The sequence below is a fragment of the Streptopelia decaocto genome (assembly GCF_964273445.1).
Source record: "Streptopelia decaocto genome assembly, chromosome: 1".
Classification (NCBI taxonomy): Eukaryota; Metazoa; Chordata; class Aves; order Columbiformes; family Columbidae; genus Streptopelia; species Streptopelia decaocto.
Window position 1 is genome coordinate 94,736,244 of NC_138663.1, and position 15,218 is coordinate 94,751,461.

Consider the following 15,218-nt stretch of genomic DNA (forward strand, 5'->3'; position numbering starts at 1 on the left):
CTGTAGATCAAGATCACAGTTCTGTTCTGTATGTGTAGGTAGTACCAATTATAAAGAAGCGATTAAATGATTTGTTATGAAAGAATAGAAGCAGCCTACAGAGGTACTCCATAGCACTCAGACTTACTACTACAACTCTGCAGGAAGCTTTCAAAGGCAGAGAGAGAAAATGGTTGGCACGTATTAGCTCACATTTTCTGCGGTGAACGAAGTAAACAAGGTGTGGGAAAGGCTGGTACAAGGGAGAATTTAGCACAGAAAGGAGAGGAGAGTGATTCAAATCAAGCACGGTTCGAGCCTGCCCTTCCACATCCTTGTAGTTCCCCTCAAGATGCCAGGCGAGGACTAAAACCTACAGCACATCCCCACCGCAGGGAACATCTTCCTTTATCAGTCAGAGCTCCTCAAAGGGCAGACAGCTCCATGATGGACAGGTGTCAGAGAGTGCAACGCGATTCTTCAGTGATGTGAGAGGGATGGAGGTGTCTTGAGCTTCCACACGCATTTTCTGTCTAGTGTCTTCAGCAGAAAAGGGAAAGGTGGTGTGACAGAGCTATAAAGGCTTTTGCTATCACTTCTTGGAAGAGATGCACTGGGAAGCTGTCAAGTGTCCACTGCTAGAAATAGTTCAGAACAGGAAAAACACACATGTCAAGACAAAAGCTGACACGAATAAGGGCAGCGAAGGAGCAAAGAATTAGGTGGGTTTTTGAGATTCAGTTCAATTCTAGTTGCTATGATCTTCCATTGTAACACCAAGAGTTACTCTAATCCCTTAGTACAGCAGGCATCTAAACATACAGGATCTCTTTTATAAGAGCAAATATGAGGTCAAAGCAGTCTGTGAGCTCTGCAAAACAGGAGAGTGATAATTTTAAAAGGTTTTAATCAATCCTGTGAAGGCTACTCTTGCAGAAGTTAAGTTTTGCCTTTCATATAGGATGGATTGCCTTTTAACCTCAAGAGAAAAATTCTACTTAAGTCCCTGGGCATCTCCTGCAAAAAAACTCCTTGCACGTGAGGATTTCTGGCAAGAAACTGTGAGCTCCCTAATGTCACCTGCAGCGTTGCAGACCCTGGTGATGCATAACCTATATTTGAGAATATCTACTGCTTTTGTGGTCAGACCTTAATGAGTGGGTAAAAACTTCAGCTAGGTTATTTTTATACTGCTAACTACCATGATTCATCCATTTCTACGCTCCAGGGAGAAAAACAGGAAGGAAACACTTAGTAAGTCCTCAATTTTGTTTAACAGTGGTAATGAGCGTCAAGGAAGCTGTGGGAAGCAGAAAAAAAAAAAACCCTCATTCCAGTCCGAGTGGCATTTAATAAACCTAAACGACTCTGGAAAGATAAAGATATACTCAGAAGGTGGGTGGCACATGGAAGGATTAATTTGTGTTAATTAGAAGTTGTGGAGGAGGAATATTTTGAAGGGGGGGGGGGGGGCGAAGCAGTTTCAGAACTTCAGTGAACAATGCGATAAATACTAATTAGGCAATTATTTCTCCATAGTGGCAAGCAGCTTTCAAAGTCATTTCTTCTTCTGCAACTGTCGCACCTCCTGTTAAGTGACTACAACGTGCCCCACACAAGCCTCAGATATAACTATTCCAGCAAGACCAGTTTGCCTCTCAGCAGCATCACTCCTTTTATCTTACATTTGGTAAGGGCAAAGGAAGAGGGAATAGAGGCTTTTGCAGAGAATCACGCTTATCTAAATTAGACATTTAAACAGAACAAGTGTGAGAAGCTAACATGCAGAGGGAAAAGCTCGACAAGTTTATGAGAAAGACTAGAAATAGGAGCTATTGTGAACATCCCAGCTTGAGATTAATTATGTTGTAAGGCTGTCTCTGTACAGACTGTTGTCCTTTTAATCGCCCTAAGCACAGAAGTCTTAAAACTTTATAAAGCACTTTCAGAAAGCCCAGTATTGAATGATTCATATTAGGAAATAAAAAAAACAGACTAAATGCTGATTATTGGGAGAGAGAAGAGAGGGATGGAGAGACAGAGGTACACATGATTCAGAAGACAGTGATTAGTGTCATCTTATCAAGGCTAATATGGTAACACTAAACATGAACTAACCTGGAGAACCATACTCATGTCTTGGTAACCTACAGATCTTAGGCATCACTTCCATTAGGGTCTTGACATACTGAAGAATCGTCCCTTGTAACTAAGAGAAAACAGACATGTGCAAACATGTCAGTGTTATTGCACTAACAAACTTTACCTCAAATCACATTCAAACTGCACACAAATTGAACAAGCTTTAAAAATCTCACCTTTAAATTCTGTCAGTCACCATCTTCAAAAAGGCAACTGTTTCCAGTGAATACAGTTGCACTTTCCATCACATGGCATTAGCCACCACCTTTTGCTACAGTGGCACAACAGCTACAGGCAGGAAGGCAAAAAAGGAAACCATGGGTTTTTTGCCTACTGTCTCTCTTGTCTACCCACCTTTTAGATTTTTGGTAAAAAAAGCTGCATTTGAATGCTTTCAAAAGCAATAACAGAAAAATCCTTAACATCAGGTATGTCTGTAACAGCTCAAACTGGCTATTTTGGACATCCCTGTTAAGACAGTCCCAGCCCACAGTCAGTCTGCCTTCCTCCCACTAGACAGCCATCTCCCTACGTCTGACCATCTGCATCAGGCATTGGCAGGATACCTCTCCCCCAAGGCTTTTTAACCTCCTTTATAAATACCCAAGCATTCAATGCTACCTTTAATGAACTGAGACAATCTACCACCTAAATAAACAATAACAATAAAAAAATGCCCCGAAAAACAACAAACCACCATTCAACCCTGAATTGTGATAAATATCTGTTTTCATCTTAACCCTGAAGATTAGATCATAGCATTCCTTCAAGCAGCCTCCAGCCTCCCTAGACCACCAAAAACGTACTTAGACCACTGTGGGAATTACTGCAACCAAGTTGCTGAATGTGTCAAGTGTCTGAAGTGAGATCACGACTACTACGGCTGTCCCCCAGTATAGCTGGGATTATTTTGCAGCATGTTCCTTACAGGCAACAGGGAGGAAAAGACCATTTATTTGGTTTAAACTGAACTGCAATGCATTATGACTGTATACACAGATACTAGTAATACAGTAGACAGCCAGCGCCTCAACCTCCTCCTGGTTACAGAAAAGGCCCTTTCCAATACCAGATACTTGAGCTGCATGGATAACTTCTTCAACATCTGGTCTGAGCACTCTTCTAAATAGGCTTGATGTTATCTATTGCTAGATCAAGCACAGAGATTAAGCCTTCCCTGTTATTAAGGTGTCATCTGTCAGTGATGTTATTAATGAAAGCCCTGACTTTAGGCAAGGCAGAAAGCACAATCCAACTGTTCTCAAAAAAAAAAAAAAAAAAAAAAAATCAATAAAATGAATTTACAGTACAATCTCTAAGTTGAAAACAGCTAATTTTAAACACACTTACTTTTCTAGACTTCACCCAGGACCTAACAATACAGGTCTCCACAAAGTCAATTCATCTCCAATGCAGAATCCAAGGTTTTCAAAACACTTCTCAGGCTACCACAGCACATCATCTGTTGCTTTCACAAGACATTCAGTCCTCTCAAACACAGCTTATATTGAACTTCAATGGAAGTAACATTTTAACTAGTTTTATCTGAGATCTTTCTTGAGACATTTCCTATCAAAAGCCATTTGAAAAAGTGGGAAATTAGAGACAATTAGCATACCAGGCTCTTGACAACTTTCAGCAACTCCTCCATCACCACCGCAATACCCTGATACCCAAGAAGTCTACAGATGACTTTAAAGTGAGGAGGACCAACAAAATTCCTGTAGTTGCTGTAGATGCTGGAATATGCCAAATTCAATGCCTAAAACAAGAGAACAGATACAATTAATGACAATTTCAGCTGTCTGCATCTTTACAATAATTTCATTTAAACAGCATTTTAAGCATATTAAAAATAAAATAACAAGTTTGCATCTCACTCTCCCTTTTGTGAGGCAAGAGCTCCAGTGAAAATCTCTATATTAGCAAGAATAACTTGTGAACACTTATTTTTCACCAGGCACCTTCCACTTACCATTTATAAGGCCATGAACATTTCCTTTTTTATATTCTTCTGTTTTCATAGGTACAAAAGGACAACAGTAGTCACATAATAGAATCATAGAATCTGGTTGGAAGAGACCCTGGAGATCATCGAGTCCAACCATAACCTAACTCTGGCACTAAACCATGTCCCTAAGAACCTCATCTACGTGTCTTCAAACACCTCCAGGGATGGTGACTCAAACACTTCCCTGGGCAGCCTGTTCCAATGCCTGACAACCCTTTCTGGGAATAAATGTTCCCTAATAACCAATCTGAACCTCCCCTGGTACAACTTGAGACCATTTCCTCTCATCCTATAACTTGTTACTTAGGAGAAGAGACCAACCCCCTCCATGCTACAACCTCCTTTCAGGTAGTTGCAGACAGCGATAAGGTCTCCCCTCAGCCTCCTTTTCTCCAGCCTGAACAGCCCCAGTTCCCTCAGCTGCTCCCCATCAGACTTGTGCTCCAGACCCCTCACCAGCTTCGTTGCTGGTGATCAATGTCAATGTTCAGATCCTTGAATTTGAAGCACAGCTTCTATTCCTATATTGTCTATTTCATGTACAAAACATGCTGAAAGAAGTTACTTCACTTTTCGGTTCACGATAGGTGTTTTAAGTCTCTGAGAACTCAATTACAGAAAAAACCAAACACCCCCAAAACAAACAAACAAACCAACCAAACAAACAAAAACCACACAACCAGACCTTCTGCAGTTATTGCTCTCTGCAACTAATTAATAAGGATCTCTCTTTTCCAAATCCCTTAGCTGTACACAAGATCAAAGCAAATTTAATTCTGAGACATAACCTCATGGAAATTCTTCCAGAGTTGTATTAAAAGTATCAGGTGCTTTGCCATATTAATGACTATTTCTTCAAAGTGAACACAACTGTACAGACTGATGCTGTGTAGGGATTTAGGAATTGTTTGCTGAAGCCATGGATCAAAGGCGAGTTAGCTAACTTAACATCCTCCATTTCTGTAAGTGGGTTTTCCTAATAGCCTGAAATTTAATTTTAAAAGGGAATCTTGTCAATCTTTCTTGCAGAAGGTTCTGCCGTGATTCCTTTTCTTTTCTGCAGTTTTCATTTTCTCTAATATATGCAGGAAAGACAGCATACTATTAGACTTTCAACTCCATACACATCAGCTGTAATAGAAAATTTTCCTTCGCCACTATCTGGGAAGAACATTGACCTTCCTTCCAATGCAGATCCTGCCCCAAGTATCCATGTAAGTCAATACCAGATACCGTAATACACGGCACTGCACAAAGAAACTACTAAGAATTCAGATGACGAAGCTCTACCAAGCTCTTGAAAGGTTTTAATCTCATAAAAGGACTTAAAAATCATATTTAGAAGACATCAGGCTAGAAGATAAACACTTTCATTTACATTGTAGACCTCTATGTAAGCACCAGTTTCCAACATGCTTTTAACTGTGGTCTTAGAAATTTAAAAGTCAGATTTTAGACTGACATATAGTAAATACGTATTTGGCAACAAATTAAGACTTCTTGGCCACCTTTTGAAGATGTGTTAGATGTACTTCACAAACTCTCCTGGGTCAAAAATTGTTGCACTATGAAAGAATATGTGAAAGCACAGGAGCAGAAGAGACCATTAGGCCATAACAAGAGATAATGAGAGATCCAAAACCAATATATTATTAAAACACACACACACAGAAAATCATATAAATTTTATCATGCTTCAATAACCACAGAAAGTTATAACCAGCAATTTATTTCCTGCAACATGAGAATGCAAGAAGTTGACAGTACTGAAATTTACTTAAAGGTTACCCATATTTCTTACATGCCTGACCCAGCAGAAGGTGGGTTTGGGAGGGATTTTGCTTTTCCTAATTTGAGGGTCTTGGTGAACAAGCAGGTGACCATGACCTAGCAGTACGTCCTCATGACAAAGGCAGCCACCAGCCAGTGGGACTGCATTAGGCAGAGAACATGCCAGCAAGTCAAAGGGAAGTGATCCATCTTCTCTACTTAGCACAGATGGGAGACACCTGGAGTACTGGGGTCCAGTGACGGGCTCCCCAGTACAGGAGAGACATGGAGTGATGTATGGGAGACTCCAGCAGTGGGCCTCAAAGATGACTGAGAGACTGGAGCATCTTTCCTATGAGGAAAGGCTGAGAGAGCGGGGACTGTTCAGCCTGGAGAAGGCTCAGGGGTATCACATCCATGTGCATAATTAACTGGTAGAGGCAATAAAGATGATGGAGCCAGCTCTGCTCAGCAGTTCCCAGTGACAGGACAAGGGGCAACGGGCACAAACAGGAAATCCCATCTAAACATCAGAAAAAACTTCACTATGGGAAGGGTGGCTGAACAGAGAGCCTGTGGAGCCTCAGTCCTCGGAGATGTTTGAGACCCAACTGGACACGGCCCTGAGCAGCCTGCTGTAGGTCACCCCACTCTGGAGAGACCCCAGCCTCAGCCGTCCCTCAGTCTGGGAAGCTCTGTTCTAAGGACCGCAGACTTGTGTGGATTTTGTGGAGGAGTGATGCTTTCAAATTCTCAGCCATCTTTACCGTGAATGTGAACTAAAATAGACACTTGGCTAGTTATTAGACTCCTAATACAAATTATAGACCAGAGCTGGCCAAAAGGCCAAACTGCAAACATATTCCACCAGGCAGACAGCCTGAAGCTGCATCCCTCTCATACGAGATGTGCATGGCTCTCCGCTTACAGAAAGGGGGTCTGGTGCATCGACGGGGGAAAGAACTGGTGAAACCTTACAAAAACACGTGCAGACAAATGACCTGATACACTAAGCGTATATACAGTTGTCCTTAAAAGGTGAGATTTCATCTTTTGCTTTCGGTGTTTTCAATCAGGTAAGTCTCAACAATAAATGTGTCTAAACTGTCTATTTCAGCTAGAGAGCAAGGAGAATTTTCCTTCAGCAGGTTAATGCAGTTTACTGCCGTGAGGTTAAGGGGAGGGAACTCCTCATCACAGAGGTGAAATTTAGAAAGCAAGTCCCGAAAACATGATTTCAGTATTAAAAACCTCACCAGTACATAATAATAGGATGACAGTCAATCTAAAAATACATCTTTCTTTAATGTAACCCTCTTGGGGAATGGTCCACCTGTAAACACTGGATTAGCAGAGCTTTATAAACTGTGACAAGGGATTTGGAAAATACCATCACACGCCACCACCGCTTCCCCCCATGATGCACAAAAGCATAAAAATTCCTTCAGGAAGAAGCCACTAACAAAGTTGGAGGGGGAGGAAGGGAAGGAAAGAGAGCGAGCGAGCTCTGGAGCTCTGCTGGCTCCCTCCCCTACTCTAAATTAAATTAAAAAAGGAGAGAGAGAGTTACTCGTTGCTGATGTCATTAAAGTGCTAACATTAATCACTCACAGCATCACTGGTACTGGCACAAGAGCATATAACAGGGATGTTCAGGCAGTACGCTGTCCAAGGGGAGGCAAGCAGGAGAGGGAGGAAAAAGACATTATTTTTTCCCCTGTATGCTCTTTGAAAAGCAAGGCGACAGCACCTCTAGACAAGATGTGCTCTTGCGTGAATTTAAGTGGAAGAGACAAAGAAACCATGCCACCAGCAGCATCGGGGAAAAGAACTGAAAGCACCAAGCAATGAAAATTCAGTCCAGGGAATCTGAGGGGAAGAACAAGCAAACTGGCAAGCAGAGATCAGGCAGGAAACAACTCATGGGAAAAAGGATACAGAAAACTTAGTTGCTTATATCATTTTCGCAGCAGCATCACCATATGAAAATTCTGTTCTGAAATTTCCGTGAGGAAGGGACGGTAAGTACTGAATTTATAATTTATAAAACATCTAATGGGTTTTCCAACATTTACATGTCAGTAATTATGTGTCTTCTAATAACTGATGTTTTACAACAATAGAAATGTATTATCATTATTTAATTAAAATCTAAACATTCTACTTACAAAATGCTGTGAGGATGAAACTATTGTTTCTAGACTGTGTTAGGAAGTGCTCTATAAAAAATAAATTATAATTTTAAGTAATTTGGATCTACCAGCTAAAGAGAGGATAACTAACCAAGTAAAAGCTCTGATTTTACTAATGCATCCAATTTTAATATCTACAGAAGTTGGACAGATGCCAAAATGTGTCTGTCTAGTAAGCTTATTTGATAGCAAACTCACTTCCTTTATATTGTTGCTGTATCAACAAGGGCTCACTTACCACACGATTAGAAGGGCAGCATCTACCCAGATTAGTCATATCTAAGGTTTAACATTGCAGTGAAAATAAACATACATATTTTTCTTCCCACTTCCCGATAAGTATAATCCAAAAGCCTCCAGCAACAATTTTCATACATAAACAATCTCAGAATTTTTAATATTAATGCAATGTAACCATCAAAATCCCACTAAAATAGTACAGATTTTGCAAGCCTTCCTATCTAGTATAATATACAATTAAAATATTACAGAATAATTTCAGAATATGTTATGAGTGAATCTTATAACCTTTCTTCATGAGGTGAATTTTCAATAGTCAGTTGTTATTTACCCAGAAGACTTAGCATCTTAAGCTTGATCACTAAAAAAAAAAAAAAAATAAGTTTTTATCATGAAGTAATAAACAATAAAACAGAGCATGGGCGTTTATATTCATTAATCGGAAATTTTCAAAGTGGGAAAAAGCTTTCACACAAGTGCCACTAGAAACTGCCTTTAACACTGGTAAACAGTGACAAAACTAAAAGAGAACCAGGTTAAATTGCTGAGGTAGTCTTTTTTCCAAAAGTTACCCTCACAACAGTAAAACCGTAAAAAACAACCAGATGAACAAAAACATACACTATCTGTTATTAAGGTTTGTTTTGTTATAGAATAACAATTTCAATTATTCAGTCTATAAAGGCAGAAACCAACTTTTTTTGTTGAAAACTGAGAAGCGTACTCTTAGCCTGTCACTTGGGGGAAAAAAGTACACAATTTAAAATACTCCAGAGTTTATGAACTGTAGTACCAGCAGTACCAACCATAAGAGCATAGTTTCCTAACAAAGTCCTTTCCTAAATTACAGAGCACTACTGATTAAGATCCGCACAACACCTACAGTGCTGCAACTTCTCAGTTACGTCCCTGGGAAACGAACATCTCCACCTTCCACAGTGAGATCAGCATCGAGAGGAACAAACAAACAAACACACACAAACCTACCTAAGCAACATCTCGATGGGAATAATCGTCCAAAACATCACAGGAAACACGGCACTGGTGATCTGGCCAAAAATGGCCAGTTGTGCCGACAGCTTTTACAGCGTCATGTACCACCCTAACTGGAACAGCATGCTGGCGAGTTACTCGAGAAAAAGCTTCCAGAAGGAGGAGAGGGTGCCGGCCAGCCGCTCCTCCTTCCTTGTTGAAAACCTGACTCCTCTGACAACATACATCGTGTGTGTGACCTGCCAGTCCGCCAACCCCTCCACAGACCAGTGTCGAGTTTTTAACACGCTGGAACGAGACCCAGCATCTGCGAGCAACACCAAGAAAGAGCTGGCGCTGGGCATCTGGCTCACCAGCAGCATCCTGCTCCTCATCATCGCCGCCATCCTCCTCTACGGCTGCCTGCAGCTCCTGTGCCGCCGGAGACGCGAGTGTTTGCAAGGGCAAAATGGGACCTCAGAAGAAGACCACAGGACGGCTTGGACCAAAAGCACGGTGCACATCTCGGAGGAGCTCGGCAGGCAGAGCCAGCTGACGGAGGACAGCGAGGAAAAGCATCCAGGTGGCATTCAGCTGGCCACAATCATAGAGAATCCCTCAGCATGCAAGAAGCCCGTCATGCTGACTTCCAAAAGGCGGGAACAAGTGCTAACGACAGGACAGTGCTCTGCTGTAAACTAGAAACCTTTTGTAATGGAGGAGATTTTTACTATGTATGACATCCTCCGGTTTCACATCCCTTTCCAACAGCCCACACCCAGCCAGAGGCACTCGGAGGCAAAGGTTCTGATTCCCAAGAAACTAGTAATTTGGCCACACACTGTTATTTAAAAATTATGCATGTAGCAAATGATCTGTTTATATTTTGAGGTGATTTTTTGTGTTGCTTTTTTAAAGTATAAAACAGCAAAGAAATACAAAAATAAATCAAAAGTGGGAAGTTAGTTTTTTTTTTTTTTTACTAGCCTAAATTAAAACTCAGTAGAAGTTTTCAGATGGCAACCCAGACTGCTACTCTACAGGCAACTGGAACATACACCCCAAGTGCAGTGGTTTGCCAGGGTGAGTGTTACCCCACAATCCCACTGCTTCTCAAACTACACGCTACAAGTTACTACACTTGGACTACGGCTCTGCTGACAACGGTTTTCCTCATAGCTCCCACCAGTCTCAGAGCGTAAGCTAAACTCACCAGGACTTTAACAGTATAGTTTCACCTGTCTTCGAAACTTCCCTTCAGTCTGAAAACAAGATTGTGACTCTGAAACATCCTGGATTATATCGCATTTTGCACTCTCCCACACCCACCACAAGGTACCTTCTGCTCCATAGGCAAGTGACTCACTGTAGAGGAAACAGAGTTCAGAGAAGCAGCTCCTGGCCTTCCTTCTCTCTTCCAGTTTCAATGGCAAAACTCATTCACCCGGTACAAATTTCTATCCAACCGCAGAGTGCATTTTGTGTGATGACAGGGGAAGGAAGTAAAAATATGCCAAAACATATTCTACTTTTGTAACAATCAAATCTGCTGTTTCAACTCACTTTGCCTTGGGCTTCATGGCAAAGTGCAAAGAAAGGGCCTTTGGACAGAAATCTGTTCACCCTCACAACACGATGCATCTTGTCTGGCTTACGTGTATCAGTCATCCTGTTTTAAATCCCTTAAGCACATTTGTGTTCCATAAAAACATAATAAATTTAGTATTGCTGTATAATACTGTATTTCTAAAAAACAGAGATATGCTGTGACTGCAGGCATTTTAAACTGCTGTTGTTACGAACGTGAGCATAAAGTCAGCTCTTGTTGCCACAGGTGGTTGTACCTGCAAGGACTGGAGAACAGTGGGTTTGGCAGCTGCCACCCCTTTCCACCGCACCTGGGAAGCCAAGGAGTCTACAATTTTGGCAAAAGAGCACCCACTGAATATTCTACAGCAGGCAGTGGGTCTTTTCAGCTACTGTATTTTGACAACATTTCCCAGAATGTGTGAAAGACGTCAACTCTTGTATTGCCAGAAAGACGTGAGCCGGCATAAGTTTGATGCGTCGTCTTGACTTTTTTTCTACTAGGACAGGTATGACACACAGAAACACGTGCTGAATGGAGGCGAGCATTCCATTTTTAGAAAACACTTCAAAAGGCATCTTTATTGTGTTACGTTAGCAATAACGTGCTCTCCACCCACTAGACATTAATAGCATTTCCTCCAACTGACACGTTTTTCTTCGTCTTACACACCAGTCTTAGATAAACTGTGAAGATGACAACAGTTCACTGCTGTTGAAAAACTCTCTTCAGAGCATGAAACCGACACTACAGGTTTATTGCCAAAAAGGGGTGGGCTGGGTGGCAGGGACATAAAAAATGCTTTAAAATGATCTTGTAATCAAATTAACGGTAACACTTCTCTGACTAGAATTTCATAGAAAAGAGAAGATTATTTTAAAGGGATGGAGCCAGGAGACATACATTCTCATCTCTGACAGCATCTTAGGCCCTTGAAAACCCGTTTATTTTTCTGGATCTCTGTTTCTTTATGTGTGTTTTAAGGCAGCCCATTACGTATATTTACATGCATTTATATGTTGTGCACACATGTATATACGATACTGAGAGCAAGGACCAATTCGGTCTTAAAGAAGTGTTAAAGTTTTAAAATTCACCTACTGAATTTTGTTATTTATACATAAACACACATATACAAAAAGACACACACACACACACACATATATATATATATATATCAGATTGAGAAGGCAAGAAGCTACCATGGTAGTGTCCCTAGGAATGGGATTTACTTCATTTAAATATAAATCCATTCCACCCAAGGAGTCTACTGTGCATTCCTCAGATAAATATTTATATCACCCCCCGAGCAATGGACCATCTCGCACCCGCCGCAGATGAGTAACACATAAGGAGTTTCTGTCATCTGACTTCTCCACTAGCTTTGAAGAACTCGTGACATCACTTGTCCGTAGAGCTACACTTCTCTTTGTCTCTTGGTCAGAAAGTTTTACTACAGATTCATTCAGCTTCATTCTGGCTATTCTGTGTTTTGGTTCACTGCCCAATTTTAAGAGTGAAGTGGTAAGGGGCAAACATTTTAAGTGATTACTAAACTGATAAGAAGATGCAACATCACGCAAACTGATGTTAATTTGCACACCAGCAGTAAATAAAAACCTTTATATTCACATTGAAGAGTGTTTTCCAAAGCGGTCTTTTTTTCACAACACAAATGAGTTAGCATCTAAAAAATGCAGAAGGCATACAAACATGAAAATATTTCAAAAATTATGTATAAGCCAGAAAGGAAGCTCTTAAATTCTGGTCTACACAACCTCCATAAAACCAGGCACTTCATTAACGTGCACAGTTAGTTTCAGATCCACAATCCAATTTCTGAAAATGTATAGCTATCAGAGTAAAGATTACTAAACTCGTTTTAATAACATAACCTGACTGATTAAAAAAAGGGTTCCCCAGTTAATCCTCTGTCATTCATCCCACTCTATCATCACTTAGATAAATTAAGTTAGCAATCTCTACTAAATTCAGTGGGCTTTCTGCTCTTTACACTGCATCTGGTGAATTCCTAAAATAGTAACTAACACAATATCTCTAATCTAAGAAAATCCCACTTTCCTATAATTTACTGTTCCCGTTAGAGAACAATTATATAAAACACTATTCACAGTACCAGAGGATCAGTCGTTACATTCCATGTTAAAGGCATGTGAATCCTTTTCCACCTCTTTCACATGTTAAAAGTATTAAAGTTTCACAAATTAGGACTGAAATTTGTAAATTCTGAGCTCTCTCTTCAGCTCTCAAAAACTAGCTTGCTGGGCAAATCACAGAGTTTGCACTGTATAACTAGGATATAATGTGCAGAAAATAACAATAAGACAAGGACTAATTATGCTCATGTTCAAGAAGGAGCTACATAATGAAAGTAGCTAGACATGAAAATGACACAGTGCACTTCTATAAATTACAAGGATAATTTGAGTACATAATTTTAAAACTTTATTTTAGTCAACATCCTCTAATTTATCCTTATATTTTTATGGATATTTTCCATACTTTCATTTTTCCTCCCTGATACTCAAGAAAATGCAAAATTAAGAGTGACATCTTGCTAAATATTCTCAAACGATTTGCTGAACATACCACTGGTGGTTTTTACTGCTGTTGGAAGTTGATGGATATTTCTGACTGGATATTAAAAATGCAGACAGATGTTAGTTTGCTATACCTTTAACTTTGTTAAGACTCAGGTAATAATTCTGAAGTATTAGAAAATAAATGTGCAGTGATCAGGCAGAATAAATCTATCCCTCCAACTTACAGTACTGCACACAGAAACGTATCACTGGTCCTGTGAATGCAGCCCACCTTTCCTCACTTGGGTAGCTCCATGAAAGCCCACGACTATTCTTGTGCCAAGTATTCTCTCAACTTGTCACCCATAGAAGCTCCTTTCCAACCTCAGTATTGGGCATTGCCTTAAGGCACAGAGTACATGACTGCACATCACGTACACTTCTACTAAAAATGTGCATAAACCTTCTAAACACTCCTAATCTACAAAGCAAGAAAGACGATGCTAAAACAGAAGATGAGATGGCCAGAAGGCCAAGTTCATCATGATGATTCTGAGGTCCTCAGGTTGAAAACACCAAAGAAACGCTACTGTTTTGTGGGGCTTTCTTTGGTTGGTTGGTTGGATTTTTTTTTAAAACAATTAAAGCAGTGTGGTGTCTGATAGTTTAGGATGGCCAGAATCTATATTCCTTTCAAGACAGATAACATCCAAAGCAGTTTTTGCTTTTCTCCTGCCATCACAGTCTTCATCCCTGTAACAAGGGAGCAGCTGCACCCAAGATGGGCTCTTGTTCTCACTTCACCAGATGACTAATTAATCTTTTCTTTGAGTCTGCTCTGCCACTATAAGCAACTGTGCAATGCAAGGTGGTTGAGAGAAGGACTTACTTTTAGCTGTCAGATAAGACTAACCATCAGACTAATCACTTGCACTTTGGCTGAAACATATGGTGAGCTTCACAGCAAAGTCTGAAAAAAGTGTATGTTGAATTTAAAATATAAAATGTATTTGAGTACCATTTTTAATAACTTTCATATTGTAAGATTTCTATGATTTAAAAAGATACCTTTACATATTAGCAAACCATAAATATACAGTGAATTATATCCAACCTTTGATCCATAGAGATACTGCGGCTGTGCATTAGGCTGCTTATCTCGCTGAAACTCCTGAGAAAACGGTAGCACGGTCCGAACAAATCTATAAAAACAAAATAAAGAATTCATTAATTATATTTGGGTTAGTAAGTGTGCGCCTAATGCCCCTTACCCACTATAATACTGTTTCGTCTGTGTATAAAATCAAAGCCAGATGTGTAGGCTTTTAGCCCAAGCTGAGACTGTGGAAGCATGAAGACTGTGCTGCCCAAAAGCCTGGACACAAATCATTATGTACTTCACCACCTACTGACACCCTGTTCTCTCAGTGGTCTGCAGTGTCCCAAAATATTCCTCACCTCTACTCCAGCCCAGCAAAGAGAAGCAACTAGCCAAGTCGCAATAGCCTTTCACAGAGAGTAAGGAAGTTCCTCATGTTTCCAAAATTAAGTCCTTGAGAACAAACTATAGCTTCAAAGAACAACATGACGTTTCTGTTTAATGTTTTGGAGCTTTATTCTCCCCCAAAAGAAACTCACAGCAGGAGAAATACTTTAGGTTAATACCTTTAAACAAAAGTCAGCAGGAAGGGTATAATCCTTGCAGCAAAATTAACATTTCAAAATTTTATCATACTTCAGTGTGTGCATGTACCAATATAAATCACGCTCAGTGAAGAGCT

General features: G+C 40.3%; 2 protein-coding genes across 3 annotated transcripts in view; one reads left to right on the forward strand and one right to left on the reverse strand.

Annotated features, from left to right (window-relative positions):
- Positions 1–15,218, reverse strand: part of CYFIP1 (cytoplasmic FMR1 interacting protein 1) — a 78,922-nt gene that overhangs the window by 13,165 nt on the left and 50,539 nt on the right. For both annotated transcript variants that reach the window (XM_082059050.1, XM_082059049.1), the window contains exons 23-25: positions 14,552–14,639; positions 3,740–3,883; positions 2,098–2,188 (exon numbers count right to left, since the gene is read on the reverse strand). In XM_082059050.1, coding sequence (XP_081915176.1) covers positions 2,098–2,188; positions 3,740–3,883; positions 14,552–14,639 — 323 coding nt within the window. The remainder of the gene's footprint in view (positions 1–2,097; positions 2,189–3,739; positions 3,884–14,551; positions 14,640–15,218) is intronic.
- On the forward strand, positions 9,330–10,758 carry LOC309453141 (fibronectin type III domain-containing protein 9-like). Its single transcript, XM_082076350.1, has one exon. It carries the CDS (start codon positions 9,337–9,339, stop codon positions 10,006–10,008), a length of 672 nt encoding a protein of 223 aa, XP_081932476.1. The 5' UTR covers positions 9,330–9,336; the 3' UTR covers positions 10,009–10,758.